At 64.0% G+C, this 15,713-nt stretch overlaps 1 protein-coding gene across 2 annotated transcripts in view; it reads left to right on the top strand.

Moving 5' to 3' along the window:
- Nucleotides 1-2,195: 2,195 nt before the first annotated feature.
- The window catches only part of lrp3 (low density lipoprotein receptor-related protein 3), a 44,441-nt gene continuing 30,923 nt past the window's right edge, over nucleotides 2,196-15,713 (top strand). Inside the window, exon 1 of one of the 2 annotated variants that reach the window (XM_038806182.1) lies at nucleotides 2,196-2,465. In XM_038806182.1, coding sequence (XP_038662110.1) covers nucleotides 2,408-2,465 — 58 coding nt within the window. In that variant the 5' untranslated portion in view covers nucleotides 2,196-2,407. Of the gene's footprint in view, nucleotides 2,466-9,040; nucleotides 9,062-15,713 lie in introns of those variants that run through there. The other variant, XM_038806183.1, reaches the window with a different exon arrangement.

Raw genomic sequence — 15,713 nt, forward strand, 5'->3', positions numbered from 1 at the left:
CAGCCCGTTCTCCATAACTCTTCAACCCCCATTACTAATTAAAAATCTGTCTATCTCCTCCTCAAATACACTCAATGTGAAAACTGAATTGAAAATCGCTTATTGTCACAAGTAGGCTTCAAATGAAATTACTGTGAAAAGCCCCTAGTCGCCACATTCCAGCGCCTGTTTGGAGATTGAACTGCGCTGCTGGCCTGCCTTGGTCTGCTTTAAAAGCCAGATCTTTAGCCCTGGCACCCACCGCACTTTGGGGGAGTAAATGTCACAGATTCATGACCCTTTGAGAGAAATAATTTCTCATCATCTCGGTTTTAAATCTGCCAACCCTAATCCTGAGACTATGACCTCTCGTTCTAGAATGTCCAGAAGAGGAAGCGTTTGCTCCACGTCTACTTTATCAATACCGTTAATCATTTTATATACCTCAATCAGACTCCTCTCATTCTTCTAAACTCAAGAGAGTATAGGTCTAAACTGCTCAATCTCTCATCTCTGGAATCAATCTAATCAAGCTCCTCTGAACTGCCTCGAATGGACCTACATCCCTTCTCAAATAAGCCATCTTGGTTACATGCTGCACCTGAAAACTAGCTCATGCACTACGACACCTAGATCCCTCTGCACCTCAGAATTCAGCAGTTGCTCTCCGATTCAGTAATACTCTACTTTTTTATTCTTCCTGCCACACTGAACAATTTCATTTTCTTACATTATACTCCATCTGCCAGACTTTTACCCACTCACTCAATCCAGCAATATCCATCTGCAAACTCCTTATGTCCTCTTCACAATTACCTTTCCTATCTCGGGCCAGTTATCTCACTTGGCTGATTTGTGATTCAGAGCAAGGCCAGCAGCGGGGGTTCAATTTCTGTACTGACTGAAGTTATTCATGAAGGCTCTGCCTTCTGTCCCTTGCCTGAGGTGTGGTGACCCTCAGGTTAAATCACCACCAGCCAGCTCTCCCTTCTCAAACAAGAAAGCAGCCTATGGTCATCTGGGTCTATGGTGATCTACCTTTTACTTTCCTAGCTATCTCTATGTCATCTGCATGACCTCGGACGAGCTTCCCCGGTAAGGGGGCGAGGCTTTCCCTTAACAAGAGGAGCCCAGCAGACATGAAAACCCCGACCCGGATGTTGTTCGGGTGGGAGACTCTTTGGGGAGTGGAGTTGTATTTGGGCGTCACAGTAGCACAGTGGTTAGCACTGCTGCTTCACAGCTCCAGGGTCCCAGGTTCAATTCCCGGCTTGGGTCACTGTCTGTGTGGAGTCTGCACGTTCTCCCCGTGTCTGCGCGTGTTTCCTCCGGGGGCTCCGGTTTCCTCCCATAAAGAGGTGCTGTTCGGTGAATTGGACATCCTGAATTCTCCCTCAGTGTACCCGAACAGGCGCTGGAATGTGGCGACTAGGGGCTTTTCACAGTAACTTCATTGCAGTGTAAATGTAAGACTACTTGTGACAATAAAGATTATTATAATTATTATAAGTCAGGTTGTGTGAATTAAACCTTTTGTTTTGCCTCCATCACCACTTCCTTGGAGTCAGGATTTGCAGATGTGAATTGTAAAAGGTTGAGGTTCCAAAGGTGGTAAAAATAATTGCAAGTCTTTGTTCATTTATTTTGTTATGTTGAAGCTGGATAAACCAATGAGAAGAGTAATGGAGGTTTCTGCTGATATAGAGGTGGAAGGATAGAGGTGGAGGAGGAGCCACTGGACCATGGCTTGGGCAGAAGGTTCAATTAGATCTGAAACATTAATTCTGTTTTTCTGCTGAGATGCTGCATTTTCTGTTTTTGCTATGGTCTGTATTTCGCAGGCAGCGTAAGGTATTCAGGTAACCTGCAGGAAATGCCAGTATGAAAGATGCCAGTATGAAAGATGGCAGCACTGCCGTTCCTCAGGGACTGGATCTGAGTGGTGATTGGCCGGCAGCCCTGCGCAGGCTCAGTTGCAGCCGGCCCTGCGCAGGCTCAGTTGGAGCCGGCCCTGCGCAGGTTCAGTTGGAGCCGGCAACCGGCCCTGCGCAGGTTCAGTTGGAGCCGGCAACCGGCCCTGCGCATGCTCAGTTGAAGCCGGCAGCTGCCCCTGCGCAGGCTCAGTTGGAGCCGGCAGCCGGTCCTGCGCATGCTCAGTTGGAGCCGGCAGCTGGCCCCGCGCAGGCTCAGTTGGAGCCGGCAGCCGGTCCTGCGCATGCTCAGTTGGAGCCGCCCTCCGCAGCCGGGCCGCCATGTTGCTGGCAGAGCGGCGATTCCGCGGCGGAGAGCCCGGGATTCGGGCCGGATTTTAAATTGCAGCCGCCGGCGGGAGACCCACAAGCTCGGTGGCCATGAGGTGGACAGAGGCCCAGCGGCCAGAGGCAGCGGGCGGCAGCAGCAGCGATGTGAGGGGACGGAGCCGGTGAAGATGACGGAGCGGCGGCGGCGGGAGGCCCGACTCGTGGGAGGCCTGGTGCTGGGCAGCGGTGAGAGAGAGCGGGAATCCCGCCAGAGAGAGAGCGGGAATCCCGCCCCTGGGCAGCGAGAGAGAGAGCGGGAATCCCGCCACTGGGCAGCGAGAGAGAGAGCGGGAATCCCGCCACTGGGCAGCGAGAGAGAGAGCGGGAATCCCGCCACTGGGCAGCGAGAGAGAGAGCGGGAATCCCGCCACTGGGCAGCGAGAGAGAGCGGGAATCCCGCCAGAGAGAGAGCGGGAATCCCGCCACTGGGCAGCGAGAGAGAGCGGGAATCCCGCCAGAGAGAGAGCGGGAATCCCGCCACTGGGCAGCGAGAGAGAGCGGGAATCCCGCCCCTGGGCACCGAGAGCGGGAATCTCGCCCCTGGGCACCGAGAGCGGGAATCCCGCCAGAGAGAGAGCGGGAATCCCGCCAGAGAGAGAGCGGGAATCCCGCCAGAGAGAGAGCGGGAATCCCGCCACTGGGCAGCGAGAGAGAGCGGGAATCCCGCCCCTGGGCAGCGAGAGCGGGAATCCCGCCCCTGGGCACCGAGAGCGGGAATCCCGCCAGAGAGAGAGCGGGAATCCCGCCAGAGAGAGAGCGGGAATCCCGCCAGAGAGAGAGCGGGAATCCCGCTAGAGAGAGAGCGGGAATCCCGTTAGAGAGAGAGCGGGAATCCCGCCAGAGAGAGAGCGGGAATCCCGCCAGAGAGAGAGCGGGAATCCCGCCAGAGAGAGAGCGGGAATCCCGCCAGAGAGAGAGCGGGAATCCCGCCACTGGGCAGCGAGAGCGGGAATCCCGCCAGAGAGAGAGCAGGAAGCCCGCCCCTGGGCAGCGAGAGAGAGAGCGGGAATCCCGCCAGAGAGAGAGCGGGAATCCCGCCAGAGAGAGCAGGAATCCCGCCCCTGGGCAGCGAGAGAGAGAGCGGGAATCCCGCCAGAGAGAGAGCGGGAATCCCGCCAGAGAGAGAGCAGGAATCCCGCCACTGGGCAGCGAGAGAGAGAGCGGGAATCCCGCCCCTGGGCAGCGAGAGAGAGAGCGGGAATCCCGCCACTGGGCAGCGAGAGAGAGCGGGAATCCCGCCAGAGAGAGAGCGGGAATCCCGCCAGAGAGAGAGCAGGAATCCCGCCAGAGAGAGAGCAGGAATCCCGCCCCTGGGCAGCGAGAGAGAGAGCGGGAATCCCGCCAGAGAGAGAGCGGGAATCCCGCCAGAGAGAGAGCAGGAATCCCGCCCCTGGGCAGCGAGAGAGAGAGCGGGAATCCCGCCCCTGGGCAGCGAGAGAGAGAGCGGGAATCCCGCCACTGGGCAGCGAGAGAGAGCGGGAATCCCGCCAGAGAGAGAGAGCGGGAATCCCGCCAGAGAGAGAGCGGGAATCCCGCCAGAGAGAGAGCGGGAATCCCGCCAGAGAGAGAGCGGGAATCCCGCCACTGGGCAGCGAGAGAGAGAGCGGGAATCCCGCCAGAGAGAGAGCGGGAATCCCGCCACTGGGCAGCGAGAGAGAGAGCGGGAATCCCACCAGAGAGAGAGCGAGAATCCCGCCACTGGGCAGCGAGAGCGGGAATCCCGCCAGAGAGAGAACGGGAATCCCGCCAGAGAGAGAACGGGAATCCCGCCAGAGAGAGAACGGGAATCCCGCCAGAGAGAGAGCGGGAATCCCGCCAGAGAGAGAGCGGGAATCCCGCCAGAGAGAGAACGGGAATCCCGCCAGAGAGAGAACGGGAATCCCGCCAGAGAGAGAACGGGAATCCCGCCAGAGAGAGAGCGGGAATCCCGCCACTGGGCAGCGAGAGAGAGAGCGGGAATCCCGCCAGAGAGAGAGCGGGAATCCCGCCACTGGGCAGCGAGAGCGGGAATCCCGCCAGAGAGAGAACGGGAATCCCGCCAGAGAGAGAACGGGAATCCCGCCAGAGAGAGAACGGGAATCCTGCCAGAGAGAGAGCGGGTATCCCGCCACTGGGCAGCAGTGAGAGAGAGAGCGGGAATCCCGCCACTGGGCAGCGAGAGCGGGAATCCCGCCAGAGAGAGAGCGGGAATCCCGCCACTGGGCAGCGGTGAGAGAGAGCGGGAATCCCGCCACTGGGCAGCGAGAGAGAGCGGGAATCCCGCCACTGGGCAGCGAGAGAGAGCGGGAATCCCGCCAGAGAGAGAGCGGGAATCCCGCCACTGGGCAGCGAGAGAGAGCGGGAATCCCGCCAGAGAGAGAGCGGGAATCCCGCCACTGGGCAGCGAGAGAGAGCGGGAATCCCGCCCCTGGGCACCGAGAGCGGGAATCTCGCCCCTGGGCACCGAGAGCGGGAATCCCGCCAGAGAGAGAGCGGGAATCCCGCCAGAGAGAGAGCGGGAATCCCGCCAGAGAGAGAGCGGGAATCCCGCCACTGGGCAGCGAGAGAGAGCGGGAATCCCGCCCCTGGGCACCGAGAGCGGGAATCCCGCCCCTGGGCACCGAGAGCGGGAATCCCGCCAGAGAGAGAGCGGGAATCCCGCCAGAGAGAGAGCGGGAATCCCGCCAGAGAGAGAGCGGGAATCCCGTTAGAGAGAGAGCGGGAATCCCGTTAGAGAGAGAGCGGGAATCCGCCAGAGAGAGAGCGGGAATCCCGCCAGAGAGAGAGCGGGAATCCCGCCAGAGAGAGAGCGGGAATCCCGCCAGAGAGAGAGCGGGAATCCCGCCACTGGGCAGCGAGAGCGGGAATCCCGCCAGAGAGAGAGCAGGAATCCCGCCCCTGGGCAGCGAGAGAGAGAGCGGGAATCCCGCCAGAGAGAGAGCGGGAATCCCGCCAGAGAGAGCAGGAATCCCGCCCCTGGGCAGCGAGAGAGAGAGCGGGAATCCCGCCAGAGAGAGAGCGGGAATCCCGCCAGAGAGAGAGCAGGAATCCCGCCACTGGGCAGCGAGAGAGAGAGCGGGAATCCCGCCCCTGGGCAGCGAGAGAGAGAGCGGGAATCCCGCCACTGGGCAGCGAGAGAGAGCGGGAATCCCGCCAGAGAGAGAGCGGGAATCCCGCCAGAGAGAGAGCAGGAATCCCGCCAGAGAGAGAGCAGGAATCCCGCCCCTGGGCAGCGAGAGAGAGAGCGGGAATCCCGCCAGAGAGAGAGCGGGAATCCCGCCAGAGAGAGAGCAGGAATCCCGCCCCTGGGCAGCGAGAGAGAGAGCGGGAATCCCGCCCCTGGGCAGCGAGAGAGAGAGCGGGAATCCCGCCACTGGGCAGCGAGAGAGAGCGGGAATCCCGCCAGAGAGAGAGAGCGGGAATCCCGCCAGAGAGAGAGCGGGAATCCCGCCAGAGAGAGAGCGGGAATCCCGCCAGAGAGAGAGCGGGAATCCCGCCACTGGGCAGCGAGAGAGAGAGCGGGAATCCCGCCAGAGAGAGAGCGGGAATCCCGCCACTGGGCAGCGAGAGAGAGAGCGGGAATCCCACCAGAGAGAGAGCGAGAATCCCGCCACTGGGCAGCGAGAGCGGGAATCCCGCCAGAGAGAGAACGGGAATCCCGCCAGAGAGAGAACGGGAATCCCGCCAGAGAGAGAACGGGAATCCCGCCAGAGAGAGAGCGGGAATCCCGCCAGAGAGAGAGCGGGAATCCCGCCAGAGAGAGAACGGGAATCCCGCCAGAGAGAGAACGGGAATCCCGCCAGAGAGAGAACGGGAATCCCGCCAGAGAGAGAGCGGGAATCCCGCCACTGGGCAGCGAGAGAGAGAGCGGGAATCCCGCCAGAGAGAGAGCGGGAATCCCGCCACTGGGCAGCGAGAGCGGGAATCCCGCCAGAGAGAGAACGGGAATCCCGCCAGAGAGAGAACGGGAATCCCGCCAGAGAGAGAACGGGAATCCTGCCAGAGAGAGAGCGGGTATCCCGCCACTGGGCAGCAGTGAGAGAGAGAGCGGGAATCCCGCCACTGGGCAGCGAGAGCGGGAATCCCGCCAGAGAGAGAGCGGGAATCCCGCCACTGGGCAGCGGTGAGAGAGAGCGGGAATCCCGCCACTGGGCAGCGAGAGAGAGCGGGAATCCCGCCACTGGGCAGCGAGAGAGAGCGGGAATCCCGCCAGAGAGAGAGCGGGAATCCCGCCACTGGGCAGCGAGAGAGAGCGGGAATCCCGCCAGAGAGAGAGCGGGAATCCCGCCACTGGGCAGCGAGAGAGAGCGGGAATCCCGCCCCTGGGCACCGAGAGCGGGAATCTCGCCCCTGGGCACCGAGAGCGGGAATCCCGCCAGAGAGAGAGCGGGAATCCCGCCAGAGAGAGAGCGGGAATCCCGCCAGAGAGAGAGCGGGAATCCCGCCACTGGGCAGCGAGAGAGAGCGGGAATCCCGCCCCTGGGCACCGAGAGCGGGAATCCCGCCCCTGGGCACCGAGAGCGGGAATCCCGCCAGAGAGAGAGCGGGAATCCCGCCAGAGAGAGAGCGGGAATCCCGCCAGAGAGAGAGCGGGAATCCCGCTAGAGAGAGAGCGGGAATCCCGTTAGAGAGAGAGCGGGAATCCCGCCAGAGAGAGAGCGGGAATCCCGCCAGAGAGAGAGCGGGAATCCCGCCAGAGAGAGAGCGGGAATCCCGCCAGAGAGAGAGCGGGAATCCCGCCACTGGGCAGCGAGAGCGGGAATCCCGCCAGAGAGAGAGCAGGAATCCCGCCCCTGGGCAGCGAGAGAGAGAGCGGGAATCCCGCCAGAGAGAGAGCGGGAATCCCGCCAGAGAGAGCAGGAATCCCGCCCCTGGGCAGCGAGAGAGAGAGCGGGAATCCCGCCAGAGAGAGAGCGGGAATCCCGCCAGAGAGAGAGCAGGAATCCCGCCACTGGGCAGCGAGAGAGAGAGCGGGAATCCCGCCCCTGGGCAGCGAGAGAGAGAGCGGGAATCCCGCCACTGGGCAGCGAGAGAGAGCGGGAATCCCGCCAGAGAGAGAGCGGGAATCCCGCCACTGGGCAGCGAGAGAGAGCGGGAATCCCGCCCCTGGGCACCGAGAGCGGGAATCTCGCCCCTGGGCACCGAGAGCGGGAATCCCGCCAGAGAGAGAGCGGGAATCCCGCCAGAGAGAGAGCGGGAATCCCGCCAGAGAGAGAGCGGGAATCCCGCCACTGGGCAGCGAGAGAGAGCGGGAATCCCGCCCCTGGGCACCGAGAGCGGGAATCCCGCCCCTGGGCACCGAGAGCGGGAATCCCGCCAGAGAGAGAGCGGGAATCCCGCCAGAGAGAGAGCGGGAATCCCGCCAGAGAGAGAGCGGGAATCCCGTTAGAGAGAGAGCGGGAATCCCGTTAGAGAGAGAGCGGGAATCCCGCCAGAGAGAGAGCGGGAATCCCGCCAGAGAGAGAGCGGGAATCCCGCCAGAGAGAGAGCGGGAATCCCGCCAGAGAGAGAGCGGGAATCCAGCCACGGGGCAGCGAGAGCGGGAATCCCGCCAGAGAGAGAGCAGGAATCCCGCCCCTGGGCAGCGAGAGAGAGAGCGGGAATCCCGCCAGAGAGAGAGCGGGAATCCCGCCAGAGAGAGCAGGAATCCCGCCCCTGGGCAGCGAGAGAGAGAGCGGGAATCCCGCCAGAGAGAGAGCGGGAATCCCGCCAGAGAGAGAGCAGGAATCCCGCCACTGGGCAGCGAGAGAGAGAGCGGGAATCCCGCCCCTGGGCAGCGAGAGAGAGAGCGGGAATCCCGCCACTGGGCAGCGAGAGAGAGCGGGAATCCCGCCAGAGAGAGAGCGGGAATCCCGCCAGAGAGAGAGCAGGAATCCCGCCAGAGAGAGAGCAGGAATCCCGCCCCTGGGCAGCGAGAGAGAGAGCGGGAATCCCGCCAGAGAGAGAGCGGGAATCCCGCCAGAGAGAGAGCAGGAATCCCGCCCCTGGGCAGCGAGAGAGAGAGCGGGAATCCCGCCCCTGGGCAGCGAGAGAGAGAGCGGGAATCCCGCCACTGGGCAGCGAGAGAGAGCGGGAATCCCGCCAGAGAGAGAGAGCGGGAATCCCGCCAGAGAGAGAGCGGGAATCCCGCCAGAGAGAGAGCGGGAATCCCGCCAGAGAGAGAGCGGGAATCCCGCCACTGGGCAGCGAGAGAGAGAGCGGGAATCCCGCCAGAGAGAGAGCGGGAATCCCGCCACTGGGCAGCGAGGAGAGAGAGCGGGAATCCCACCAGAGAGAGAGCGAGAATCCCGCCACTGGGCAGCGAGAGCGGGAATCCCGCCAGAGAGAGAACGGGAATCCCGCCAGAGAGAGAACGGGAATCCCGCCAGAGAGAGAACGGGAATCCCGCCAGAGAGAGAGCGGGAATCCCGCCAGAGAGAGAGCGGGAATCCCGCCAGAGAGAGAACGGGAATCCCGCCAGAGAGAGAACGGGAATCCCGCCAGAGAGAGAACGGGAATCCCGCCAGAGAGAGAGCGGGAATCCCGCCACTGGGCAGCGAGAGAGAGAGCGGGAATCCCGCCAGAGAGAGAGCGGGAATCCCGCCACTGGGCAGCGAGAGCGGGAATCCCGCCAGAGAGAGAACGGGAATCCCGCCAGAGAGAGAACGGGAATCCCGCCAGAGAGAGAACGGGAATCCTGCCAGAGAGAGAGCGGGTATCCCGCCACTGGGCAGCAGTGAGAGAGAGAGCGGGAATCCCGCCACTGGGCAGCGAGAGCGGGAATCCCGCCAGAGAGAGAGCGGGAATCCCGCCACTGGGCAGCGGTGAGAGAGAGCGGGAATCCCGCCACTGGGCAGCGAGAGAGAGCGGGAATCCCGCCACTGGGCAGCGAGAGAGAGCGGGAATCCCGCCAGAGAGAGAGCGGGAATCCCGCCACTGGGCAGCGAGAGAGAGCGGGAATCCCGCCAGAGAGAGAGCGGGAATCCCGCCACTGGGCAGCGAGAGAGAGCGGGAATCCCGCCCCTGGGCACCGAGAGCGGGAATCTCGCCCCTGGGCACCGAGAGCGGGAATCCCGCCAGAGAGAGAGCGGGAATCCCGCCAGAGAGAGAGCGGGAATCCCGCCAGAGAGAGAGCGGGAATCCCGCCACTGGGCAGCGAGAGAGAGCGGGAATCCCGCCCCTGGGCACCGAGAGCGGGAATCCCGCCCCTGGGCACCGAGAGCGGGAATCCCGCCAGAGAGAGAGCGGGAATCCCGCCAGAGAGAGAGCGGGAATCCCGCCAGAGAGAGAGCGGGAATCCCGTTAGAGAGAGAGCGGGAATCCCGTTAGAGAGAGAGCGGGAATCCCGCCAGAGAGAGAGCGGGAATCCCGCCAGAGAGAGAGCGGGAATCCCGCCAGAGAGAGAGCGGGAATCCCGCCAGAGAGAGAGCGGGAATCCCGCCACTGGGCAGCGAGAGCGGGAATCCCGCCAGAGAGAGAGCAGGAATCCCGCCCCTGGGCAGCGAGAGAGAGAGCGGGAATCCCGCCAGAGAGAGAGCGGGAATCCCGCCAGAGAGAGCAGGAATCCCGCCCCTGGGCAGCGAGAGAGAGAGCGGGAATCCCGCCAGAGAGAGAGCGGGAATCCCGCCAGAGAGAGAGCAGGAATCCCGCCACTGGGCAGCGAGAGAGAGAGCGGGAATCCCGCCCCTGGGCAGCGAGAGAGAGAGCGGGAATCCCGCCACTGGGCAGCGAGAGAGAGCGGGAATCCCGCCAGAGAGAGAGCGGGAATCCCGCCAGAGAGAGAGCAGGAATCCCGCCAGAGAGAGAGCAGGAATCCCGCCCCTGGGCAGCGAGAGAGAGAGCGGGAATCCCGCCAGAGAGAGAGCGGGAATCCCGCCAGAGAGAGAGCAGGAATCCCGCCCCTGGGCAGCGAGAGAGAGAGCGGGAATCCCGCCCCTGGGCAGCGAGAGAGAGAGCGGGAATCCCGCCACTGGGCAGCGAGAGAGAGCGGGAATCCCGCCAGAGAGAGAGAGCGGGAATCCCGCCAGAGAGAGAGCGGGAATCCCGCCAGAGAGAGAGCGGGAATCCCGCCAGAGAGAGAGCGGGAATCCCGCCACTGGGCAGCGAGAGAGAGAGCGGGAATCCCGCCAGAGAGAGAGCGGGAATCCCGCCACTGGGCAGCGAGAGAGAGAGCGGGAATCCCACCAGAGAGAGAGCGAGAATCCCGCCACTGGGCAGCGAGAGCGGGAATCCCGCCAGAGAGAGACGGGAATCCCGCCAGAGAGAGAACGGGAATCCCGCCAGAGAGAGAACGGGAATCCCGCCAGAGAGAGAGCGGGAATCCCGCCAGAGAGCGAGCGGGAATCCCGCCAGAGAGAGAACGGGAATCCCGCCAGAGAGAGAACGGGAATCCCGCCAGAGAGAGAACGGGAATCCCGCCAGAGAGAGAGCGGGAATCCCGCCACTGGGCAGCGAGAGAGAGAGCGGGAATCCCGCCAGAGAGAGAGCGGGAATCCCGCCACTGGGCAGCGAGAGCGGGAATCCCGCCAGAGAGAGAACGGGAATCCCGCCAGAGAGAGAACGGGAATCCCGCCAGAGAGAGAACGGGAATCCTGCCAGAGAGAGAGCGGGTATCCCGCCACTGGGCAGCAGTGAGAGAGAGAGCGGGAATCCCGCCACTGGGCAGCGAGAGCGGGAATCCCGCCAGAGAGAGAGCGGGAATCCCGCCACTGGGCAGCGGTGAGAGAGAGCGGGAATCCCGCCAGAGAGAGAGCGGGAATCCCGCCACTGGGCAGCGAGAGCGGGAATCCCGCCCCTGGGCAGCGAGAGCGGGAATCCTGCCAGAGAGAGAGCGGGAATCCCGCCAGAGAGAGAGCGGGAATCCCGCCACTGGGCAGCGAGAGCGGGAATCCCGCCCCTGGGCAGCGAGAGCGGGAATCCCGCCAGAGAGAGAGCGGGAATCCCGCCAGAGAGAGAGCGGGAATCCCGCCAGAGAGAGAGCAGGAATCCCGCCAGAGAGAGAGCGGGAATCCCGCCAGAGAGAGAGCGGGAATCCCGCCCCTGGGCAGCGAGAGAGAGCGGGAATCCCGCCACTGGGCAGCGAGAGAGAGCGGGAATCCCGCCACTGGGCAGCGAGAGAGAGCGGGAATCCCGCCAGAGAGAGAGCGGGAATCCCGCCAGAGAGAGAGCGGGAATCCCGCCACTGGGCAGCGAGAGAGAGCGGGAATCCCGCCACTGGGCAGCGAGAGAGAGAGCGGGAATCCCGCCAGAGAGAGCGGGAATCCCGCCAGAGAGAGAGCGGGAATCCCGCCAGAGAGAGAGCGGGTATCCTGCCAGAGAGAGAGCGGGAATCCCGCCAGAGAGAGAGCGGGATTCCCGCCATTGGGCAGCGAGAGAGCGGGAATCCCGCCAGAGCGAGAGCGGGAATCCCGCCAGAGAGAGAGCGGGAATCCCGCCAGAGAGAGAGCGGGAATCCCGGCCCTGGGCAGCGAGAGAGAGCGGGAATCCTGGCCCTGGGCAGCGAGAGAGAGCGGGAATCCCGTCCCTGGGCAGCGAGAGAGAGCGGGAATCCCGCCACTGGGCAGCGAGAGAGAGCGGGAATCCTGCCCTTGGGCAGAGAGAGCGGGAATCCCGCCACTGGGCAGCGAGAGAGAGCGGGAATCCTACCCCTGGGCAGAGAGAGCGGGAATCCCGCCAGAGGGAGAGCGGGAATCCCGCCACAGGGAGAGCGGGAATGCCGCCAGAGAGAGAGAGTGGGAATGCCGCCAGAGAGAGAGAGAGCGGGAATCCCGTCAGAGAGAGAGCGGGAATCCCGGCCCTGGGCAGCGAGAGAGAGCGGGAATCCCGGCCCTGGGCAGCGAGAGAGAGCGGGAATCCCGGCCTTGGGCAGCGAGAGAGAGCGGGAATCCCGCCCCTGGGCAGCGAGAGAGAGCGGGAATCCCGCCACTGGGCAGCGAGAGAGAGCGGGAATCGCGCCGCTGGGCAGCGAGAGAGAGCGGGAATCCCGCCACTGGGCAGCGAGAGAGAGCCGGAATCCCGCCAGAGAGAGAGCGGGAATCCCGCCACTGGGCAGCGAGAGCGGGAATCCCGCCAGAGAGAGAGCGGGAATCCCACCCCTGGGCAGCGAGAGAGAGCGGGCTTCCCGACCCTGGGCAGCGAGAGAGAGCGGGAATCCCGCCAGAGATTGAGAGCGGGAATCCCGCCAGAGATTGAGAGCGGGAATCCTGCCAGAGAGAGAGAGAGCGGGAATCCCGCCAGAGAGAGAGCGGGAATCCCGCCAGAGAGAGAGCGGGAATCCCGTCCCTGGGCAGCGAGAGAGACGGGGAATCCCGCCAGAGATTGAGAGCGGGAATCCCGCCAGAGATTGAGAGCGGGAATCCTGCCAGAGAGAGAGAGAGCGGGAATCCCGCCAGAGAGAGAGCGGGAATCCCGTCCCTGGGCAGCGAGAGAGACGGGGAATCCCGCCAGAGAGAGAGAGCGGGTATCCCGCCACTGGGCAGCGAGAGAGAGCGGGAATCCTGCCAGAGAGAGAGCGGGAATCCTGCCAGAGAGAGAGCGGGAATCCTGCTAGAGAGAGAGCGGGAATCCTGCTAGAGAGAGAGAGCGGGAATCCCGCCAGAGAGAGAGAGCGGGAATCCCGCCAGAGAGAGAGAGCGGGAATCCCGCCAAAGAGAGAGCGGGAATCCTGCTAGAGAGAGAGCGGGAATCCCGCCCCTGGGCAGCAGTGAGAGAGAGCGGGAATCCCGCCCCTGGGCAGCAGTGAGAGAGAGAGCGGGAATCCCGCCAGAGAGAGAGAGCAGGAGTCCCGCCAGAGAGAGAACGGGAATCCCGCCCCTGGGCAGCAGTGAGAGAGAGAGCGGGAATCCCGCCAGAGAGAGAGAGCGGGAGTCCCGCCAGAGAGAGAGAGAGCGGGAATCCCGCCCCTAAACAGAGAGAGAGAGCGGGAATCCTGCCCCTGGGCAGTGAGAGAGCGGGAATCCCGCCAGAGAGAGAGCGGGAATCCCGTCACTGGGCAGCGAGAGAGAGCGGGAATCCCGCCCCTGGGCAGCGAGAGAGCGGGAATCCCGCCAGAGAGAGCGGGAATCCAGCCAGAGAGAGAGTGGGAATCCCGCCAGAGAGAGAGCGGGAATCCCGTCACTGGGCAGCGAGAGAGAGCGGGAATCCCGCCCCTGGGCAGCGAGAGAGCGGGAATCACGCCAGAGAGAGAGCGGGAATCCCACCACTGGGCAGCGAGAGAGAGCGGGAATCCTGCCCCTGGGCATAGAGAGCGGGAATCCCGCCACTGGGCAGCGAGAGAGAGCGGGAATCCTGCCCCTGGCAGAGAGAGCGGGAATCCCGCCACTGGGCAGCGAGAGAGGGCGGGAATCCTGCCCCTGGGCAGAGAGAGCGGGAATCCCGCCAGAGGGAGAGCGGGAATCCCGCCAGAGGGAGAGCGGGAATGCCGCCAGAGAGAGAGAGTGGGAATGCCGCCAGAGAGAGTGGGAATGCCGCCAGAGAGAGAGAGAGCGGGAATCCCGTCAGAGAGAGAGAGAGCGGGAATCCCGTCAGAGAGAGAGAGCGGGAATCCCGCCGGGAGCGGGAGGGAGAGAGTGGGAATCCCGCCGGGAGCGGGAATCCCGCCAGAGGGAGAGCGGGAATCCCGCCCCTGGGCAGCAGTGAGAGAGAGAGCGGGAATCCCGCCAGAGAGAGAGAGCGGGAGTCCCGCCAGAGAGAGAACGGGAATCCCGCCCCTGGGCAGCAGTGAGAGAGAGAGCGGGAATCCCGCCAGAGAGAGAGAGCGGGAGTCCCGCCAGAGAGAGAGCAGGAATCCCGCCCCTAAACAGAGAGAGAGAGCGGGAATCCTGCCCCTGGGCAGTGAGAGAGCGGGAATCCCGCCAGAGAGAGAGCGGGAATCCCGTCACTGGGCAGCGAGAGAGAGCGGGAATCCCGCCCCTGGGCAGCGAGAGAGCGGGAATCCCGCCAGAGAGAGAGCGGGAATCCCACCACTGGGCAGCGAGAGAGAGCGGGAATCCCGCCCCTGGGCAGCGAGAGAGCGGGAATCCCACCAGAGAGAGAGCGGGAATCCCACCACTGGGCAGCGAGAGAGAGCGGGAATCCTGCCCCTGGGCATAGAGAGCGGGAATCCCGCCACTGGGCAGCGAGAGAGAGTGGGAATCCTGCCCCTGGGCAGAGAGCGGGAATCCCGCCACTGAGCAGCGAGAGAGAGCGGGAATCCTGCCCCTGGGCAGAGAGAGCGGGAATCCCGCCAGAGGGAGAGCGGGAATCCCGCCAGAGGGAGAGCGGGAATCCCGCCAGAGGGAGAGCGGGAATGCCGCCAGAGAGAGAGAGCGGGAATGCCGCCAGAGAGAGCGCGGGAATCCCGCCAGAGAGAGAGAGCGGGTAATCCCACCAGAGAGAGAGAGCGGGAATCCCGGCCCTGGGCAGAGAGAGAGCGGGAATCCCGCCAGAGAGAGAGAGAGCGGGAATCCCGTCAGAGAGAGAGAGCGGGAATCCCGTCAGAGAGAGAGAGCGGGAATCCCGCCAGAGAGAGAGCGGGAATCCCGCCAGAGAGAGAGCGGAAATCCCGCCAGAGGGAGAGCGGGAATCCCGCCAGAGAGAGAGAGCGGGAATCCCGTCAGAGAGAGCGCGGGAATCCCGGCCCTGGGCAGTGAGAGCGGGAATCCCGGCCCTGGGCAGTGAGAGCGGGAATCCCGGCCCTGGGCAGAGAGAGCGGGAATCCCGGCCCTAGCCAGAGAGAGAGCGGGAATCCCGGCCCTGGGCAACGAGAGCGGGAATCCCGGCCCTGGGCAGAGAGAGCGGGAATCCTGGGCAGCGAGAGCGGGAATCCCGGCCCTGGGCAGAGAGAGCGGGAATCCCGGCCCTGGGCAGAGAGAGCGGGAATCCCGGCCCTGGGCAGAGAGAGCGGGAATCCCGGCCCTTGGCAGCGAGAGAGAGCGGGAATCCCGGCCCTTGGCAGAGAGAGAGAGCGGGAATCCCGGCACTGGGCAGCGAGAGCGGGAATCCCGCCCCTGGGCAGAGAGAGCGGGAATCCCGGCCCTGGGCAGCGAGAGCGGGAATCCCGGCCCTGGGCAGAGAGTGCGGGAATCCCGGCCCTGGGCAGCGAGAGCGGGAATCCCGGCCCTGGGCAGAGAGTGCGGGAATCCCGGCCCTGGGCAGAGGAGAGCGGGAATCCCGCCCCTGGGCAGCGAGAGCGGGAATCCTGGCCCTGGGCAGAGAGAGAGAGCGGGAATCCCGGCCCTGGGCAGCGAGAGCGGGAATCCCGGCCCTGGGCAGAGAGAGCGGGAATCCCGGCCCTGGGCAGAGAGAGCGGGAATCCCGGCCCTGGGCAGAGAGAGCGGGAATCCCGGCCCTGGGCAGAGAGAGCGGGAATCCCGCCCCCGGGCAGTGATAGCGGAAATGTGTAAACTCCACATGGACAGTGACCCGGGTCTTGGGTGCCGTGAGGCAGCAGTGCTAACCACTGCGCCACCCTCAAATTATAACATTCTATTGGCTTTC

This window comes from Scyliorhinus canicula, chromosome 9 (genome assembly GCF_902713615.1).
Source record: "Scyliorhinus canicula chromosome 9, sScyCan1.1, whole genome shotgun sequence".
In the NCBI taxonomy this organism is placed as follows: domain Eukaryota; kingdom Metazoa; phylum Chordata; class Chondrichthyes; order Carcharhiniformes; family Scyliorhinidae; genus Scyliorhinus; species Scyliorhinus canicula.